The 21732-nt window shown below is 48.6% G+C and overlaps 1 protein-coding gene across 1 annotated transcript in view; it reads right to left on the bottom strand.

Moving 5' to 3' along the window:
• The window catches only part of smog (G-protein coupled receptor 158 smog), a 257299-nt gene that overhangs the window by 126510 nt on the left and 109057 nt on the right, over nt 1-21732 (bottom strand). Inside the window, exon 2 of the mRNA XM_075692103.1 lies at nt 19080-19901. Coding sequence (XP_075548218.1) covers nt 19080-19849 — 770 coding nt within the window. The 5' untranslated portion in view covers nt 19850-19901. The remainder of the gene's footprint in view (nt 1-19079; nt 19902-21732) is intronic.

Raw genomic sequence — 21732 nt, 5'->3', positions numbered from 1 at the left:
TTATCACAATAGAGTTAGTAGGTTTCGTTAGCCATTCTTTTTCTTGAGTCTCCACCCGGCGCATGAGACGTTTCACGTGCAGAACACCTTGCGGTTTCAAATAGTCAAGAAGGTCGCTTTCCGAATACCACACTGGTACTCCCCTAATAACACATGTGTTAGTCATGTAGGAGTGGGGCAGCCAGGCTTTCACTCTTATGTCACCAATCTGAGAGCACCGGAGAAGGATGTCAACTTGCTCTTCCGTCACGATATCTAAATAAAGAGCGCCTTGCGTTGTGAAGCGGCTGCGAATCGGGGCAGATCCCAGCAGTACTTTAATGGCTTCGAAGAGCCTGATAGGGTTCCGCTCTCTCAAATCAACACCTTTCTCTGTTGGCAAAACTACCACTAGGATTCCGACAGTTCTTTGCTTCCGGTGACTCACCACCTTGAAGCCGTCGCTGTCCACTTCCGCCATATCAGCCACTTCCTCGTCAGGGTCGACGATAGTTGTGTCGTCCCCACTGATCGATGATGACGCACTGGACTGCTTATCGTCCCTGTTGTCTGGCAGCTCCACGCCTTGCGAGGCCATGGCCGCCTCCGCCACGCTGGCTTCCTTCGGATGGCGCTGTCCCTTTAAAGATGCCGGCGCCGGAGCAGCCGTACCCTTCCCATAGGGACAGTACCGCCTTAAAGGTGCGGCCGTCTTCCAAGGATATAAATAACTCACTTAATGAATAGCAAAACCTATGCAAAAATTACAGAGCTGAGGTGACAACAGATCCTGGTGTCACGTAATGCTCTCACACGAAAGCATTACGTGGTGTCACGTAATGCTATCGTGTGAGACATTTAGAAGGCAAGCATAAGTCCATTTAAAGAAGTTTCAAGAATAGTCAATGTTATTTTCTACCAAAGCCATTTTAAACATCCTTTTTGAGGTTGTGCTATGTCTAGGAAGCAGTCGATTTTATTTAGCAAAGTAGGCACCTGATATGTAGTGTGTTGCTGTCCATAAATAGTTCGTATCTTTCGAGTCCTTCTGACACGGGTGCTGAAAGGATACGGAGAACCCTGAAAACCTTGCACTTTATATACTGGAAGAATTTGAAATAGCATACTTAATTGGCTTTTAACATATGACGGTTTAGAAAAGTGGTTTCGTCTGCAGCTCAGCTTTCAAACATTATCAGTGCCCTTTTTTGCTAAACAACGAGTTCAGTATAATTGGTCAACGTCTTTGTTCTCGACACAAGCGAGAAAGTCAAGAATAGAGCAGAGTATAGCAGAGCGTCTTTTTTGAGCCACATTGGTATTAATGAATTTGCGCATACATCCAATGCTTCTACTTAATTAAGCCGTTCACTTTGTTATGTTTTCGTTCCAACATAAGTCTTCCTGAAATCGCACTCCCAGGAATTGCTGAGTCGTAACCAGTTCTAACGTACGCCCTTGGTAGGAAATGCTCATGCTGAAATTTCGTGGCTTGTTCACAGGAGCAAATATCGTGTATTTTGCCTTAGTGGCGTTCAAGCATAGCTTGTCAAGTTTTAACCAGGAAGACAACTGCTTGAGAAAATTATTTACACTTATTTAAAGGTCGACCAGTGAAGCACCTGCAGAAAAGATATTTATGCCGTCTGCGTACATTACTAGTTTGGGCCAATCTGGAATCGTCCCTGTATCCCATTTTCCCAGTGTAGGGCAGCAAGCCGGACACGCACCTGGTTAACACACCCGCCTTTCCTCTCTTCTGTTACTCTTTTTGTCGACCTAAGCACACAAGTGTTTTTGCATACCGTCGCCGTGAAAACCGTGCTTAGCAACTGAACGCTACAACCCTTAAGCACCGCGTTGGACGAGAACGCCAATGACCTTATCTGCACCGTGCAGCAGGTGGAAAGAACTGCGTTGAACGCAGTGCCCTTCACACTATTGCGACACACTGCATAGTTCGCGTTTTGACACTACACGCGCGCACGTTTCGAATAATGCGCGTGAGCGGTGTTCCAGTGGCGCGCTGAATTCTAAAATTCAGGACCGGCTTCTCTCAAGAGTACATTTTACATCACATTGCGCGGAAACAAATGCTTTCCAGCCCCTCGGCAAGCAAACACGCAGGTGACGCAAGCGTTAACGCCGCTACGCAGACAGAAACAATGCTTCATGGCCATGCTGCTGCTTTCTGAACAGCCGGCAACGCTTGCAGCAAAAGCAAGAATTTCAACGCCGTTCGCGCAAGGAAAAAAAAATGCGCATAAACGGCGTGGGGCACAAGAGTAAACATAAATAAAGAGTCATTTGCACACGTTTAGGCATGCCACAAAGCTGCATGTGAGCTGCGGCGAAACTGCAAAGAAAGAAGCACGTACGACACTCAAAAACCACTTGAAACGATGGACAAAGAGGCAGAAGGTCTCGGCCCCGGACGCCCTGTTTCGGTGCTATTCGGGCAACGGGATAAACCTCCAGCTTGGAAAACCGTTTCAATTTGCATATATATTCGCCATTTCCCAGTGCTTTCGAGAGTCCTCACCACCGAGGAGCGGACTACATTCAGGGGCTCGAGCGGCTGTACGAGAAACGACGAGGCCGAAGTAAACATAAAACGAGCGAGCACGACAAGCAGAAAACGAAGAACGGCACCGAAGCCAAGTGACACAATTGCAGCGGCAACGGGGAAAGAAACGCTGCGCGGCCCCGTAAAGAAAAACAACAATAACTACGGCGTCATCAGAGCCCAAGAGATGCGCGGCCGGCACACAAGAGCAGATCTCGAAGTCAGCGACGCCGGAAAGTGGTTCGGCGAGAGGGGTTTCCGTGCCGTGGGTTTGTGCACAGTTTGGCCGGATACTACGAAAACGAACAAACGCCGCACCGAGCGCCACCAGTTTCTTTTTTCTTCTTCCTACCCCAACCCCCACTTCGTTTCCCTGCGGACCAAGCGGTGGCGAGCACTGCGAGTTGGGTCGCCTGTGTGCGCAGGGTGGTCTCGGGATAAGTCTGGCCGCCTTGACTTTGCCGCATGCAGACGAAGAAAACAAATAGTCAGAAGGAAAGCCAAGAAGAAAGACCTGCCACTACGTCTCTCTCTCCTATTGCGGTGCGCGAAAGAAAAGCTGGCCACGCATTGGCGGCGCCGTCATGCAAACCGATGTTACAGAGGCAGGAGCGGCTCGAGGAATTCCACGCAGCCATGCCGGTCTTGGTTGCGCGCAGCAGCAGCAAACGAGAATCGTTTATTCTCACATTCTTTCGTTATCTTTCCGATGGCTGTGCTTCTTTCTTGTCTACTTTATCCTCATTTATTTTCTGTGGCTCCCCGAACGTGCACCTCGGATATAACAGAAAAGTGGTATAGATGGGGGAGGCTGGAAGGCAGCGCCATTGCTGCCGGATCCTTAAAATTGGACTCTCGCCGCTGGAGGTGTACGGAGGAACGCGAACAGACCGCCGAAACCAGCAAGCAAGCAAGAAGCGGCAACAACAGCGGCGGCAGCGGGGACGTTGTGCGTGGGCGCGTATTGTGACGACCCAACAGGGAGCAACAACGGCTGGGCGTATACACGCATCAGCCGAAACCAAAACTGCGGCTGTCGAATGCAGGCATCTCATTGCGGCTCTGCAGTTTGCGTGCTCTTGCGCTTTAGTTTTAGAGCTCCGAGGTGTTTTTCTTTTTTCACTTTTTTCGAAGTTCTGAGAATTTCGTTCCCGAGCCGGGTATTGCAGGAGCCCCCCTTCCTCTCCTTCTTCTTTCTTGCTATCGCTCAATGTGGGCCGCTTTTGACATGTTTCGCAACTGGTTTCGCGCAGTTGTGCGAGCGGATGTGCGCGAGGCTTAAAGTTTGGGAAGTGTCTGCCTAGCACTCGGAGTACGTATTATTCGCCCTAAGTTTTCTTTTTATTCTACGTTATTCTTTTCTTCTTTTTTTATTCGCCTGGTTGGCGGAGGTAGAAAGGACATTTCTTTGTGCTCGGAGTGAGCTCCGATCGAATGCCGTGATCAAGATTTCGAGATTCGTGATTTCGTGATCGAGATCAAGATGCAAACTTCCTGAATTTGCAGTGATAAGAAATAGGTGAAACCTGCTAAAAAATAGATGAATAAAGACGTAGTACGTAACAGGCATCCAGTGGCAACCAGCAAAAGTTCGGCGCAGTCTTCTTATTCCAGTTAGCTGCACGGTGCGATCACTTGCGAAATTTAAGGGCGAACCAGGGTTCTGCAACATCCGAGCCACTTTACATTTTTTGCCGTTTATTTGCGAACTTAAAGACTTCCTGAAGCCAACTACTTGCCTTTCCTCCTTTTCTCCTTGCCATCTTCTTAACCACTTCCTACGTTTTCTACCACAGACACACATAGCTCTAAAGAAAGAGTGCACTTAGATGTACACTTGGGTGTAATCTTTCCTTTTGGAATGCTCGGAGGGGGGGGGGGGGATATCGGAACTGTCCGCCAAGTATATCTTGTCCTGTGGTAATACTACAGTAAAAATAATGAACCGCCAAATTAAATTATGCTGCACAAAGGCTATGCGCGTCTTAAAGGCCGTCTTCTGGGGGCGATGATTCGCGGTGTGGAAATATCTAGCCAGCCAGACAAGCCGGGCGTCGAGTGGTCGCTGTCAGATGATGTTCACCGCTTGAACGCCGATTAGCGCTCCATTAATGATGGCGGTTGTTTACGACACCTGAGGCGTTATCTCGCCAAGTCAGTCTGTTGATTAGCGTTTATGCAACGCCGTAAATACAACTGAAGACTTATACTTTAAGAAAGCGTGGCGTACCTTTGCGTACACCGAAATTATTTACCGGCACTAAAGGAGAGCAATCGAACAAATACAACATGGCGGCCATCAACTTACCACTTGAGCTTTATATTCTCAAACACATCTGCATTTCATTCACACTTTGTTATCACAGGGAACGCCGTTACCCCGGTACACATCAATGCAGGAGACAGGAGACCAGTGCTATATTTTCTGTACATAATCAGAATCATGAAAACTCGGAAAGCCATCTAAGAAGAACATTTCTTTTTAGAGAAGATACAGGGGTGCCATTCTGATCCAGTTTTTACCTTTACGCATACTGTGATATATCTCAATTATTTCCCTCACCGTTATGTCGTGTCCAGGTGCAGAGCCATAGCCATAGCCTATTCTTGATATTTGATCCGTGCTGTCACATCCTATTGTTAAAACGTGGTGAACATCTGCCATATCAATAAGGCCTAGTTTGTAGATGCCATTCTATTTGTTGTATTTGCTATGCCCCTGCTTTTTTAACGCCGTCAAGCGCTTCCGAAATGTTCGACAAATTAATACCTCTGACACGCGGGCGCACCAGAGACCCCTGCACTAAGGGCAACGACAGGGAAGACGCTTACGTGGGGTGACAATCGACAAAGGAACACTTCCTTTTTTATATATGCGAACTCTTTTACAGGCCTAAAGAGGTAACCTCGTGCTAAATCACAGGATTAAAAAGAAACGCGCCGCCATGTATTTTACTGCGTCCCTTACTGAACACATGCAAAGGCGACTGCGCCCTGCCAAGTGCCAGCGGCCAAACTCTTTTTTCGGGAAGTGGTCTGCCAGCGTAAAAGGAAGGGGTTTACTTCACGTAATCGTTGTTCGCCCGTCGTGTCAGGGGTGAAATTTAACTCAAGGTGTTTTCTCTCCCACTCTCCCATAGTGTTTTTGCTCACTACTTCGCCACATCGCAGCATGTCATGACAGTGGGTCTGGAATCTCTATAGATTGGCAAAGGCACGTCTCAGCTCAAAGAACACAGAATTTGTTAGCTCTGCAGCGTCGAATGATAGATTGCAAAATCGATGCTAAATGTCTGGTAGCGTGGACAGGCAAATCGGAGCGCCGACCGGCCCATCCATGCGGAGCCGAGTATCACGTCTCGCGGCCACAAAGGCTGCTGAGTTGCACGCGACCCCTCCATGTTTACAGAAACAGCCTGTTACAAAAGACAGTAGGGTACAAAAGGCTCAAAATTTCGAGTTTAGCAGATGGATACGCATCCCGCAAAAAATTTGTGTTCACATGTATATAGCCTTTGTCGTACGGTTTCTCTTCGCAAAACGTGAACTTGGTGACACTACGGAAGCGCACGATGCTGCCATCCGTTCTGTCTCGCTTTGTGTTCGCACGACTTGCGTCTGTGGCTACTGCGAAGAACTCCGGGAATCAAACGAAATTCTTTGCATTGGCGTTCTGTTTCGTCAATGTGCGCCTTTGTAACTAAAGAAAAGAAATAGATGGGTGAAGGGCGAGCTGTAACACTGGAAAGGGCGTCCATTCCTGTCGACCGTCTCTCAAATATTTGCATTTGTTCAGTTCTGTTGACACCTGAGATTGCTCGCACTCCGAGGACGTAGCGAGAAAGGAAGACGGCGTGCCCATTTGATGGGGGGGGGGGGGGGGGGTCTTGGTTTAAGCGTGATGTAGCAGAAATAAAATGCGGCAACTAAGAAAAAGGTTTCAGAGTTACAAAACGGACTGCGCCTTGTCCACCATTTGACTCGTTCGGAGCCAAGCGGAAACAGCAAGAGACACACGGAAAGAGAAACACATAGAAGAAAATACCGAAGTTCCCCCTTGCGATGCGAAAATTAAACTTTGCAAGTTCTCGCGCGGTTCTGTTTGTGTGTCGGGAGGCGCACAAACGGACCTGGACTCCGTGGAATTGAATTCTCCTTCCCCGCCGGCACGGTTTTCAATCATTCTCAGTCATGCTGTAAGAAAAAAAAAACTATGAGAGAGACAGAAAAGTGCAAATGGAAACGTTAGCAATAAGACGGCCGGATGGCGATGCTTTTCTTTTTCTTTGTCGTTTCTCTCATTTCCGTACATTATTTTTGGAACACGCTTAAACGAAACTCTGTGAGTGTACGCCGTTTTATTTCAGCGTTGAACTCGTTAAATTATTTCTGCTTGGCTTGCTTGAACGGGTTTTCGCTAACAGGTCGCGCCCTCCTAGCTTTTATTAAGCTGACCCCGCCAGAAGCTTTCCCGCGCTGGCGTCGCCAGGCTGGCGCTGTTGCACGAGCGCGCGCTACAGGAATACGCCGGCGCTTCGGACGTGCGCCTCTTGTAATGGTCGTGCGTTGGTTTGCTGCAGTGCCCATATACACGTGCCTGCTGGCGCTACGGCTAGCCTTTTCTCTAGGAAGAGGGGAGGAGGGCTATGTCTTGTTGTAAAGGAGAAAAAAAAAATGCCCGCAGGCCAGCGACAGGACTTAAGTAAAGCACAACTGACACGTTTCGTAAACTCGTGCTAGCAGTTTGTGCGGAACGCATATCGCTAGCAAATGTGTACATTTCGCGAAGCAAACGATACTTGCTGTATATCTATACTCCCATAGCTATCCCCACAATGTTCGCAGCTAAGTTATTGCGCCATGCTGAGCTCTGTTGGACTTTCGCGTGGCGTTCACGAGCTCTCGCTATGCATCTTGTGAAAATTGTATTTTCTTAGGAAAATGGGGGTGAGGTTGGCTTCGCAGTTCGCTGATGGCACCTGTTATATGGTTTGAGGCGTGCGACGTGTACAACGTCAGTGGAATTCCGGGCAGATTCGGCACTGGTACTGACTTGGGCGATATCGTACGTAACTGGAGTCACGGCACGCAGCACTCAATATGGGCCTTTGTACCGAGACAGGAGTTTTTTCTGACAGGCCGACGTGACCAGTCGGGGACCACAGGAGTACCAGAGATGCAGGCGAAAAGTGGACGTCTATGTGTTGGTGATCGTACAAACGCCGTTGCTTCTTTTGCGCGGTCAGGAGGCGAGCGCGGGCAATTTCGCGTGCTTGGGCTGCCCCGGTGATGGCGTCAAGTGCATACTCACTGGTCTCTGCTGCGGCGGGTGAGACGGATGCGTCCAGTGGCAATGTAGGTTCTCGGCCGAACAACAGAAAGAACGGGGAATAACCAGCAAGGTCGTGACGCGAAGAATTATACGCAAAAGTGACATAGGGTAGGGCAAGGTCCCAGTCAGTATGGCCGGACGAGATATACTTTGGAAGCGTGTCTGTTAGGGTACGATTCAGGCGCTACGTGAGACCATTAGTCTGTGGATGGTAAGACGTAGTCAGCTTGTGCTTGGTTGAGCAGGACTGCAGGATGTGGGCGATGACTTTAGAAAGAAATGTCCGACCACGGTGAGTGAGCAATTGGTGTGGAACGCCATGCTGCAGAATCACATCGCGTAAAAGAAAATCGGCGACATCTGTGGCGCAGCTGGTTGGAAGTGCTCTGATGATGGCGTAGCGCGTGGCGTAATCTGTCGCCACAGCGACCCACTTATTGCCAGACGTGGATAGAGGGAAAGGGCCAAGTAGGTCCAAGCCAATGCGAAAGAACGGCTCTGAAGGAATGTCCAGCGGTTGAATGCACCGGGCAGGGAGCGTCGATGGGGTTTTTCGGCGTTGGCATTTCTCACACGCCGCAACGTATTTCCGGACGGAGCGGGCAAGGCCTGGTCAAAAGAAGCGTCGGAGAATCCGGTCGTAGGTGTGGTAGACGCCAAGGTGACTTGCCGTTGGTAAATCATGAAGTTTTTGGAGAACAGCTGACCGGAGGTCCTTAGGAATGACGAGAAGTAGGGCAGGACCGTCGGGGTGCACATTGTGGCGATATAATGCACCATCCCGGAGAACAAACAGGTGAAGGGACGAATCACAAGAAGAAGATTCCAAGCCATCAATGATGACCCGCAAGGCGCCATCACGGCGTTGCTCGTCGGCAACGTGTAGCAGCTGAGAAACGGAGAAAACGCAGCGTCGGCATCGGGGTCAGGGTCGGCGGGTGGTTCGTCCACGGGATAGCGTGATAAACAGTCGGCGTCTTCATATAATCGGCCCGACTTGTAGCGGCCCGACTTGTACATTACTGCATAGGAATAGTCTTGCAGCCGCAGGGCCCAGCGACCAAGCCGGCCGGTAGGATCCTTGAGTGAGGAAAGCCAGCAGAGCGCGTGGTGGTCCGTGATTACAGAGAAGAGCGCGCCATACAAGTACGGGCGGAATTTGGAAACCGCCCAGACGAAAGCCAGACATTCCTGATCTGTAATCGAATAGTTGCGCTCCGCTGCTGTGAGGGGGCGGCTAGCGTAGGCGATACTGATACGGGAAGTACACATACCAGTGACGTCAACAGTGCTACCATCGGCGACGCGTACGGCTCCAGTAGTAGGAGGCGTGAGAACCTTCCTCAGTCGACGACGGAGGTTACAACTCATTATGGACGCCTGGGCTCCAGTATTCGTTAACGCCGTCAAATGGACACCGTCGACGTGAACATCAAGTAAGTTCTGGTTCGTTGGGAGCGTCAATGGAGAATTTCTACATGGCGAAGATAATGCAGAAATATTACGTATTCATTTCCGTGTTCATCTCTCGCTATCACGAGCTATGCGTAGCCCGAGTGTGTAGGCTTAGCGGGTACGTTGCTTGCAAGTTACATGGTTACGTTGTGAGATGCCTTACATACCTATCTCTCTACGTACTGACGTCCGCTCTCCTGAAGTTTTGTGTGCACTGACTCTGTGTCGATTTAGAGGCACTCTCAAAGTTCGACACGCGGACAAAAGGAACGCGCGTAGTATTAAAAAAATTAATAAATACAGCACATTGTTCTCAAATTACTCAGCTTTGGTCGATTTCTTCTTTGTACTCGTAACAAGACGGTTTTCATGCGGTATTCCATGGAATAAATAAAGCGAGATATTTACACTCGTGTGGTCGCTTGCTTCGCACATCCACTTGATGCGACGCAAGCGTTATGTCCATTTGCTTATGCCCGTTTTTGCTCAGACCCATGGACGTGGCGGGTTCTTGTAACAGCAACTTCTCGCTTGTGCGTGCAGCGGCGGCAGGTGCACGCGCTTGATTAAACGCAAGGCGCGTTAGTACAACTATTTCGATGCTACACTAACTGTCCGTGATACCCTGCTCTGGTCCTTATGGCTAGAAAGTGTGCGTATCAACGGCCAACGGTAACGGCACTTCATTGCTCCGCATGTCCAGACAGGAGCGTAAAATAAACCCACGTGTGTGACGTGGTTTTAAAGCGAAAGCTTTACTAATCGCGTCGAGCCGAGTTTCGCCGTCGCCGTCAATTAGACCGTCATTTGACCGCAGATGCGCCGTAGCTTTGGCAACGCATCACGCAGGAGGCGCATGCGCTCTCCGCAGCCGGGTCGCTACTTGACCACGTGACACGCCGCACGCCTGGCTAAGAGGAGCGCCGCGCTGGCTTAGTCAGTGCGAGCTTGGCCATATAGACGAGAGCGAGTCTTCCCTGAGCGCTGCGCGAGAGCGAGAGGCTTTGAGCCGCCGTCTGCAAGCGGCGTCTGACCACCACGAGGATATCGCCCGGCGTGCTGCTTCACTGGAGATGGTCGGGAATGCAACAGGCGTCGCACCGTCGAGATCAATGTAACGACCGCGTTCACGCCCTGTCCGTTTGCGCTTCGACGCTGCGCATGTTCGCGGCGTCTGTTTGCATGTCTAGCGCTTGCGCTTTCCCTGTAGCACAGCAGGCGTTGCACCGTCGAACAATGCGTGTCTACCTAAGCCTAATCACAGTCATGTCACAGCCGCTGGATAAAAAAAGGAAAGGACCTTTTTTTTTATCCACCGGCCCTGTAATGTTTAGCCACAGACCTAGGCACAGCCGTCATACCTGTCTTAACGATGATTGTACACCTAAGTATAATTACAGCTAAATAGAAGGTTGACCAAGTGAAACCAAGACTTAACCAGGCTAAACCAAGCTTTCGCTTTGCATATCCAAGGTTAGCTGAGCTAAGCCGCAGCCAGCTTTTCTTTGATTGTTCGCCAGCGGAGGCCTACCATGGCACAAACCGTCTCGTTCTAGAGCGCAGATCTTTTAGGCGCTTGTTCACGCGACGAGCAGCGGCGTCGGCAATCCGTCCATGTCTGATGCCTTTCTCTTGTGTTCGCGTCCTTGTGTATTTCCTGGTACCCACTTTTTTCAAGAACGAAAGAGCCCACCGAAGGATGAAAAAATTCGCCGCCAATTACAATGCTGCCTAATGCGAAATTTGAGCGCAGCTCTTTAGGTGTTTTGCATTCCACCGGTTGCGTCGCTCACGCGTGGCTCACGTGGAGCGCATTCTCTCGCGGCGGCAACGCAGGCGAAGTAAGCGCATGCGCAGTGGGTCCGAAGCCAATGCCAGTGATTTGTTTCTTTGGGCCGGATTATTACGATGCGGGTGTTAGTAGCCCGAGAAATCAAAACACATATTGAACTAATTAACAAAAATGGATTAAGTACGTTCTCAATTATTTTACGTTAGATATTGCAATTTACAAGTTGTAGCCGGTGAGTTTGCGAGACGCATCCACTCTAAATGAACTTACAGGATTAGACCAGATTGGAGATGTTATTTCCCAAAGTGTGGGACGAAATCTATGGATGTTCCAGTTACTTTTGTACTTCATTGCATCACAGAGCGTTTTGTTAAAGAAACAACTGGACCAGCAATGCATTTTACGGCGAGTTTGATGGCGCATATATCCAAAGTGGTGTAATTATGGAAATTCATTCCCAGTGGATACGCCTGACTAACTCATCGAGTATAATTTGTAAATTGCAATATATGACGTAAAGTAAATAATTAGGTATTACTATTTATTTAAATATATGAATATGTATTTCGATTTTTTCGTGCTAGTAATGTCCGCCCCTCTGAACAATGCAGCTGAGAGACTATAATTATATTATCTACAACAGGCGATATTTGAAATTCTGTAAAACTTAAAAATTCTCACGCCGTATGTCACTCCTTCGGCAACGCAACATGCGGCTTAATTAAACAGAATATGCTCAACACAGCCAACGAATGCGCCTGTTTTCTGCGGTATATTCCAGCTTTCGCTGTAGTTCTGCCTGCAAATAGATGGGCGTTGACGTGTGATCAGGCGCCGTTACTTCACTCGTTGTCTGTAGGCGTAGCTATGGTGCTGACGAATGTGGCATTGGCAGAGACAGAACGGCACCGACGCTGCCAGCGTGGCTTACGCATAACGTTACGTGGACTGTATACTCTCCTCAAATGACTACTGATGTAGGGTCGTTTATTGAGCCGCGCTGTCGAACCGGCTCCCGCCCGCGCCGTCGATCGTAGCCGTGATAGCTGGTTCCGAAATGGCGTGGGATCTCATTCACTGGCACAAGGGACAATCGAATCATCTTTCAGTGAGTGCCGTGCGCAAACGCGGATATACACCTACTAGCAATCCAAAGTGTAAAAAAAAAAGGGGGGGGGGGTAGGGGCGAGAGAAAGAGAAACCGAATTGGATTATTTTATTTTTTGTCTCCGCGTTGTACTCCCGTGTCCCCAGGCAACTCTTACCAGAGACCACGGTAACAAGATCGAAAGGCTTTTTTATCCCCTCTCCACCGGTTCCATTATTTTTTGTTTTCGCGCTTTGGGACCGGAGGTCAGATAGAGATAGCCAGCGCAGGCACGCTTCTTGTGGCTTCGGATGGAGCTCCACCGGCTGCCAGTACTGCCGCGCAATACCCGCTTGCAACCCGTCGGTCGTCGTTTCCTTTCATTCGGCGTCTGGCCACAAGACGGCGCTGGTCGCCGCTGCGCGCAGCATTAGAGCCCAATTGGCGCTCGCTAATAACGCGGGCACCGATGGCGGCCTCCCTAATAACGGTCCCGGCGTAATGGTCTTCCGCCGAGCACTTCCTCCTCCTCTTCACTCTCCCAACGCAGCCTCTCTTTCGATGCACACCGAGTCTACCTTGTTCTGCCCCTATGTTTCCTCGCCTATTCTCTCCTACTTGATATCAGTAGTTTTATAGGGAGCGCACGTGCACGCACGCACGCACGCACGCACGCACGCACGCACGCACGCACGCACACACACACACACACACACACACACACACACAGGGACATAGCGAGAGATAAAGAAAGATAGGGGTGCGGAAAGAGCGACGCGTACGTGACGCTCTTAGATCCACAGCGTCAAAGCGCGGCGTGGCACTCCACCAGAAGTAGTGCGTGCAGTTTCGCAAAAACGAGCGCAACGTTCCGTCTTCCGTGTTGTTTTTCTTCGAGCCATGCTGGGGGCGCCTTCCAACACATATTTTTTCGAATCGCCATCGCTCGTTCACGCGCTAGAAGCTAGCAAAACAGCAAGACGTCCTTGTCATGCGCGCTGCCAGAACGGTGGACCGACACCCTCTTGCGAGTGTAGTCAAGCGCTGCTCGACAGCACTGTCAGCTTGGGAAACGCTGCACGGAACATCGTAGAGGAAGCGCCAACGGAGTTCCAACACGCCGTTAGTCCCATCGTTTTCGTCCTGCACCTTCTAAATGTTCTTTCCTCTCTTCTTGGTTGCTTCCTTTGTTCACGCTGCCTTATCGCTGGTGTGCTGGCCCTTTTGCTGTGCGCTTCTTCTTTTTTAATCCTCTTTTTATCCCTTGCTTCATTTATTCTGTCGCCAAGCGGCCGCTCCCCCAGAGCCCTCCCTACGTACCATTCCCCGCTCGCAAAGTTTTCCTTTTTGTCGCGACCTGTCGTTGGCAAGCCATTTGCGCTGCAATGACGGGAGGACGTAAGGATCGTGGCCCTGGCAGAAATTATCCATGGCCACGCGCCGGCACATTCTTGATATTTGGCGGAGTGCGCTCATTGCCTGCGGCTTTCGTTTTTGTCACGCGTTCATGCCACGCACCTCTGGCCTTTTGTTCCCTCTTAGACTCGATCGCTTGCCGATTAGGGTAATTTTCATCCTAGTTGTTCTAAAACTCGAGAAATAACTAAACTTGCCATCATATATGTGCGCGTTGATGTATTCAGAACAAGAGGAAATTAAACATAGCTTTCACTGTGACTATGTAGCACTTTTTCATTTATATTTTCTTCGAAGAAGCCCAGATTAAAGTGAACTGGGTGGTATAATTGAGAGGTGATCGCTATTAACGTTATAGAGGACCCGATAGCTTAATGAGAACTGGAGTGATTGACCAAGCCATACGCTTGATGTTCTGCTCAGAATTATTAGAGCGAAATATGAAAACAAAAAGAGGAAAAAGACAAGAGAAATGTGACAACAAGGAGATTTATGCAAGTGCGCAAGAACAGACGCAAATTTAAACGACTTATTTTAGGCACGTGTCTCGCACGAAAATCTAAAGTGCTTTGTGAGCCTCGACCTCACCGCCCCTCACCTTTCCTCATTATTCGTGTTGCCATCATCACCAATGGCATGGCCCCGCCAGCCGATATCATGCGGCTGGCTTGCTGTCGTTTTTTTATTCGCTTCTTATATAGAGGGGGGGGGGGCGTACGCGAGCGAGGCTCGTGTATTTAGATTATGGTGGGCGCGCAAGGTGTGCAAGAGCCCAGGTGGTCAAAAACATCCCAGCGTCGCCCACTACGGCAGGTCTCATTGCCATATCGTGGTCTCGGGACGGAAAACTCTAGAATTTAAACAACATTTCATATTTTAGAGCTTTAATCGCCGGCATAGCAAGGAAAAGTTTGCTTCCGAAAGTTTGCAGCGTCGGAAAAGCGATGCACGCGGCATGATGGTGCAGATTTAGCGCCATCACTCACCGCACATAGCGCTGCTGCCGAAATAAAGAAAATGTAACAAAGCGCGACGGTATCGACGTATTTCTCTTTCCTGCGTCGTTTTTCAGTGTCACTTTCAGTGAACCTTCGGGTATGAAATTCTTGTTCGCTTAGCCCTTACAGGAGCTTATTTAACGAAATTTTCTTTTCTCGCCTAAATAATTTCGAGGACGGGCTTCTAATAACTATTATTTGGCCGCCTAACTTGAATAACTAGATAGTTAATTAACGTACCTTTGCTAATTACGTGCATAATGGCAAAAATTACTCTTCATGTAGAGGCTGCCAATGTGGACAATTGAATGCTAACAGTAAATTTGCCATGACTTATATTGGTTTAAAGAAATATTCGTGCTGTTGGAAAAAGAAACCGGTATAATCCACCAACGAGCTCAATGAACTTCAACGAAGCGAGAAGTAGTAAGCAAAAGGCAGGATAAGAAAGAGAAAGAAAAAGAAGCTGTGTATCTCTCCACTTCGCCACCACGAGGGAACGCCAACTCCACAAACGAAGACCACGTGAACTAAAGTAGTTACTATGCATAAATATATGTGCATACAAGATCGAAGGGCTTCGCGTCAGACCAGGTATAACATAACAAAGGTATAACGAAGGTATAACATAAAATTTAATAATTAATCCGTCAGCATGTTCCACTCCAGTGCGTTTATTCTCCTAATCAAGCCCCCTGGTATAACAGGTTACTTAATATGCTCTCAAATAAGAAGAGACGCCTTTTTTCGCAACGCTAAACGGAGGAAAAAGCCCGCACTAAAAGCTTGCATATAAAAACGCTGCCTCTAGATACTCAATTACTGCTAAAAATACTAAGTACACATTTTTCAGCGAAACCCTGCCATTACTACTAAAAACCAATCCAAAGCGCTTTTGGAGCGTAGTAAAATGCAAATTTGAAAATAAGATTGCATTAACACAGTCTGGTAGTCAGGTTTCCAGCTGCCTTTGCGCAGACGTCTTGAACAGCGCGTTTGTGCAATCATTTTTCGTCTCGCGCATCTAACAACGAACGTTCCGTCCTACAGGGCTGTAACTTTCCTCCTATGGACCCTATTGTATTTGATGCAACAGGAATTTAAAAAAATAATCGAAAATTTAAAAATTACTTCTTCCTGCAGTGTCGATGAAATCATCACCAAATTTTTAATTAGCACAGTTTAATATTCGTTTATCATATCGCAATATCTATTCTCGCAATCATATAACTCTGGCATGCTTCCGCTAGATTGGAAAACAGGAAAAATCAGTACCATACACAAATCAGGTGACATTCATAATCCTTTTAATTATAGACCAATTTCTCTTACCTCAGTACCTTGTAAAATTAAGGAACATGTAACCTGCACGCATCTCATTAAGTTCCTTGACGACAATAATTTCTTTACTCCTCACCAGCATGGGTTTAGAAAAAAACTCTTGCGAAACACAGCTTCTAACATTTACAAACGATTTACACTCTAACCTTGACGCAGGCTTCACGACGGACTGTATTTTTTTGGATTTCGCTAAGTCATTTGACAAGGTGTGTCATGCTCTACTCTTACACAAAGTAAGAATTTTAAACATGGACCCTACCCTACTTAATTGGATCTGTAGCTTTCTTACATCGCGCGTTCAGTTTGTTTCTGCTAATGAATCTAATTGCTCTTTAGCCACTGTCGGCTCAGGCGTCCCTCAAGGACCTGTCCTGGGCCCACTTTTGTTTCTTATATAGATTAATGACTTACCTGCCAATATTTCATCAAAGATATGTATATTTGCAGACGATTGTGTGATATACGGCAACATTTCCAATGAGTGTGATGTAACAGCTGTACAAACTGACTTAAATGAAATAACTGATTAGTGCAGCACGTGGAAAATGCAACTTAACATTAAGAAGTGCAAAACTATGAGGGTTTCTCGTACTAATTCTAGTTCTCCTAATTATTCTCTCACTAATATATCACTCGAATGTGTGACCTCGTATCGTTATTTAGGAGTGACCATAACTAAGAATTAGCCTTGGACATCGCATATTGATATTATAGTGTCCAAAGCTAACCGCACTTTAGGGTACCTGCGCCGGAATTTTTCTCGTGCACCATCATCATTAAAACAATTACTGTATACCACTACGTTCGCTCGAAACTTGAGTATGCTTCATCAATATTGTATCTCTGGCATTCAACACTAATACATACGCTGGAAGCTATACAAAACGGCTCAGCCCGTTTCATTTTACATAACTTGAATCGTACAGCAAGCGTAACACACATGAAATGTTTATTAAACCTGCGTCTCCTATCCGACCGCCGAAAACACTCACGCATCTCTCTTTTTCACAAAATCTATTATCATAACACCTTTTTACACACTCTTTGGATCAGGCCAGCACCTTTAATTTCTTCTCGCCGGGATCATAATCAGAAAGTTAGCATATCGCATTTAAATACTATCATGGGCGCGAATTCATTCTTACCAATGACTAGCAAAGACTGGAACAGCTTACCCCCTTCAATAACAGGTATAATGAATCCACTTACGTTTAGAAATGCACTTGAAAACGAACTTTTTTAATATACTTACCATTTGTCTTGCCTATGTGTATGTACCTTTCTCAATTGCAGTGTTTTCATCAGCATCATGTTCAAAAAGTTAACAATGCATTTCGTAAATCTACTGTACATAATATGTTTTTCGAACCTCTTTACCATTGTGTACATCACATTTGTATTGGTATCTTTTCTACCTCTGTTTGTTATCATCGGATGTCAACTCAAGATTTTGAATTATTACTGCTGTTATTTATTTTGTTTGAGTTACTTTTACCGATGTTTACTTTGCATTCTCTTAGCCCCTCCCCTCTATAATATACTATGTACCTTGAGGGTAAAATAAATTAAAGGAAATGAAATGAAATTTAAAAAAAGAAAACAGAAGACCAACCTTAGGGCAAATGTTTTTACTGACCTTTCGGCCGAAGGCCGGTCCTCCAGCCGAAACGTCAGCAAAAGTATGTGCCGTAAGGTTGGTATTTTTTTTCTCTTTAAATCTTTATATATACGATATTTTTTGCCACATCCTATATCATCGCCGCGGGCATGTGCCAGGCCGTAAGAACACCGCTAAAGTAGCGCGCGAGTAGAAAAACAGAGACGATGTCAACGTTGCATCGACTCACCCGAAGTTTAGGCCGCAAGCCGTTTCTCTTAGACTGTTACAGACTGGCTCATATCCGTGTCAGGCCGTTCTGCACGAAGTTTACCATGACGTATATCGCGACGACGCCTGCCCGTCCTGCGGGCAGACCTCCACTCTAGCCCACATTCTCTGGGAGCGCGGATCGAGATGCCCCAAGTTCAGCAAGGAAGTGTGGGACTCGCTTCTGCGCAGTCCCGCTCTAGACAAGCAAATCCTGGCTATCGGGCGTGCCCGCGACCGGGTCCCTGGGCTAGAGCTGCCGGTCCCGATTTGGGACTAGCCGGGTGCGCGACAAGTTCGCGTCCTCGCCGGACCTCCAATAAAGTTATTTCACTCACTCACTCACTGCTCTTATGACTTTGCTTTCCTTCGAGAGTGGCTCACACCCACTATGAGGGATTGGCCAAGAATCGGGTGATTTAAGACAAATTTATCCGAGCTTGAAAAGAATCACTACTGAAAAATTTCGAATGGCTAAAGAAATGAATTCAGATAAATTTTCAGAATTTAACAAGGAGATCGTCCTGATTCAATTATATGCCCCACAACAGCTGCATCAACATCCCTATGACGATGTCCCAGAGAAGAGGCTCCCAAAGATAGAATTGCACAAGTTAGCACATGGAATCGTTATAATAGTGTAGCAGATGATCCGTAGCGTTAGAAAAAAAGTGTCCGACGATTACGATAATACCGAATGCGAAATTTGCGCGCAGCTCGATACGTGTTCTTATTTCGCGATGTATTGAGGCGAATCATTTCATACCGACATCACCGCACCGACTGGCCGTTTCAGCGCCTTCGCAGGTAGAGGGGGGGGGGGGGGGTGCAGTTGCGAACGCTGGCCCCAGCTGTAGAATAAGGCGGCGACGAACGCCGAAGCCCAACCCAGAAATGGGCGCCTAAGAGGTGCCCTCTAAAAAAAACTCTTATCTAACGGTAATTGGTAGCGCACAGCTGCGAATGTTTACTCCAACCGATACCACTCGAATGCGTGCAAGGGTTTTGATGCGTATTCACGCAGCTATCGCGTCACTCCATCGCGTTGACGGCGAAACTGCAACATTTTCTTTAATATGTAGCCAATTACATAACCTACAGTCATTAGGCGTGCTTAACAGACACCTGCGGAGACCGATCAGACGAAAGTGACGCGACCGCTTAACGCATTGTCTTCTGAAAGAGGACGGAAACGGATCGCGTTGTGTTGCCGTTATGGGCACAGCTCGGTGATCCGCCAGCTCACCTGAACACGAGCGAGTTGTCCCGGCGCACGCCGAGGAAGGGCAGCGCGAACGTGGCCACCCAGGCGTCGGTGACGGTGCAGTCGAAGTACGGCGCCGTCCAGAGCCCGTCGCGGGCGGCCACCTGCAGTCCACTGGCCACGTCGAGCACGCTAGTGCCGTAGCGCCGCAGCAGCCACGCCGTGTAGTTCGCGCCCGCGAGGCGGGCGAACCACGCGCACTGGTCCACCGAGTCCGCCTCGTACGAGTAGTTGCGGTGGAAGGCGAGCCCCCCGGAGGGCGACGCGTACGCGAACACGCTCAGCACGGGCGCCTCGCGACCCCGGGGCACCACCAGCAGGCCGCTGCCCAGCACGCCGTCCTCGCTGAGCACGTTCATGCGCGCCAGCGTGTAGTAGAGGTCCTCGCCGTACACCAGCTCGGTGTCGTTCTGCAGCCGCGCCGAGAGGGAGGTGAGCAGGTTGGCCGTGCGCACGGCCACCTGCGCCTGGCGCTCCAGCAGCGGCGACGCGGCGGAGCGCGCGTTGGGCCGGACGCCCAGCGGGGCGAGCGAGACGCGGCTGCACGCGGTCCAGTGCTGGGACTCGTGCACGAGCTGCAGAGCGGCCGACACGTTCCGGCCTCGGCGCACCAGGCTGAGCACGGCGTCGGACCAGCGCGGGTGGTGCGGCGCGGAGGCGCTGGTGGTGGAGGAGGGCAGGGCGGCCTGGGGCCAGGCCGCCAGCTGGCCCGCCAGCAGGAGCCAGGCGCAGAGCAGGCGGCGGCGGCCCATGGAACGCTCCTCAGGGCCCCGACGGCATCGCCCGCCGCGCTGGCCCGCTGCCCTGCACGTAGGACGAAGGAGGCTCGTTCAGTCGCCGAACACACACACACGAACACGCACAGCGGGGCAATGGGGAACGAAGATGCGCGAAGCTGCTCGAGCGGCTCAACCAATCCTGTGAGCTCTGACTATGCTGTTTTGCTTATCTTTTGACGCTGGCGGGTGCAGGAGAAAGACAAGGGGTTTAGCGAGTGTAAAACCGGCTGGGTACTCTGTACTGGGGAAAAGGGTTTTTGGAATTAAACGTGTCAGAGTGTAGACGATAGTGAGCAATGATGTACCCCTTTTACGTGCCAATTAAGTACATCAGGAGCAGAGGTGATGTGAAAATGGTGACAGCTGCGTTGTTTATATTAGTCGTCTGTTCAATGGTATACATGGTGAGTCCGGATGTCATTGTCTTGCCCTACAGAAAAGCAGTCGCTTATTAGGGTATATTTCTTATGCAAGAAAAGTTGCATGAACGAGGAGACGTGTCCACTGTTTATTTATTTATTTATTTATTTATTTATTTACTTACTTACTTGAATACATTCAATGCCCGAAGGCGTTACAGAACAGAAGGGAGTCGGTAACATAAGCATATACAAGAACAAAACACAACAATGCGGCTGCTAAAAACAGAAGTAATCTTCAACAGCAGCCTTAATTAAATTCAAGTACATCAGTCATTTCGGTGAGAGGGGCGGGTAGGTGGTTCCATTCCTTGCAAGTATTGATAACAAAAGAGTTATGAAAGAGGTCCGTGAAGGAGAATGGCACGTTTACGTTATGTTGGGGATCAGCTCTGGGTGACATATAAAATGTTTCTGAAATAATATCCTTTTTTAATTGTGAATTATAATAGATCTTATGAGAGGAATTTACCCTACCGCAGTCCCGATAGACCGGATCACTGTTATACAGTGATAGCAGCTCTTCTTTAATATTATTTCGAAAATGTGCGTGCTTGATAAATGTCGTTCTTTGCTGCTCTTCGTTTAGCGAGAATATCTGCGCCGCCCTGTATGTAAAAAGTTCTGATCAATTTGGCAACACCGCACATGTGGCGGTGCGGGGCAGTCTTTTAAAGGTGCGCTTTCACTCATTAATTGAGAAAGCTGTAGCCATCAAAGTGCTGCAGTTAGCTTCTAGACTCAGTAAAGTAAACGGTTATTCGTCTCACAGTAGTGCACTGTGCCCGATCGATGAAATGGCTCTAGGATGCCCTGGTTACAGGTTTCCCGGTGGCTCGCACCAGAGTCTGCAACACACTACTCCGCTGCACTTTCGCAACTCAGTTACTTGTCAGGCGATATTGCTTTGTAGTGCAGCACTGGGAAAATCATTTCGACGTCGAGTACCTTCCGCGCGATGCTTCGTTAGTTAGCGTTATGTAGTGCTTTTTTCCCCGGAAATGAAATCACTCGCGGCACACACGCCCACACAAGCGCGTTCGCTATTCTTGTTGATCTTGTCCGTAGTCCACTGGAGTTAAGGCTGTTCGCTTGGTAATTAAGGCGTTGGGCAGTAGCGAAGTGGGAATTCTTAGGTTTGCGATGGGACTAAGCGGTGTACAAGATTCAACTGCCTCTGTTGTACTGGGTATTCGGTTTGTCATCGCTTCATAAAGTGGCGCTCTCTTCTCGATTCGCCCGCTTAGGGAGTTTCAAGTAGTTACATACTGATCTGTAAGTAAGGCTTATAGTCTCCTTTTCCGTATCGGAACAATCGCGCAGGCAATCTCTTAATTTTGTAGATAGTCCTTTACTGCGCCTTAAGTTACGTCCGCTTCACGTTCCGAAAATCGTGTCCGATAGCCGCTATACTATTTAGGCAGGTGTGCATTGTAA

This window comes from Dermacentor variabilis, chromosome 5, assembly GCF_050947875.1.
Source record: "Dermacentor variabilis isolate Ectoservices chromosome 5, ASM5094787v1, whole genome shotgun sequence".
NCBI lineage: Eukaryota > Metazoa > Arthropoda > Arachnida > Ixodida > Ixodidae > Dermacentor > Dermacentor variabilis.
The sequence above is the reverse complement of the archived record's forward strand: the minus strand, read 5'-3'. Positions and strand labels throughout refer to the sequence as shown.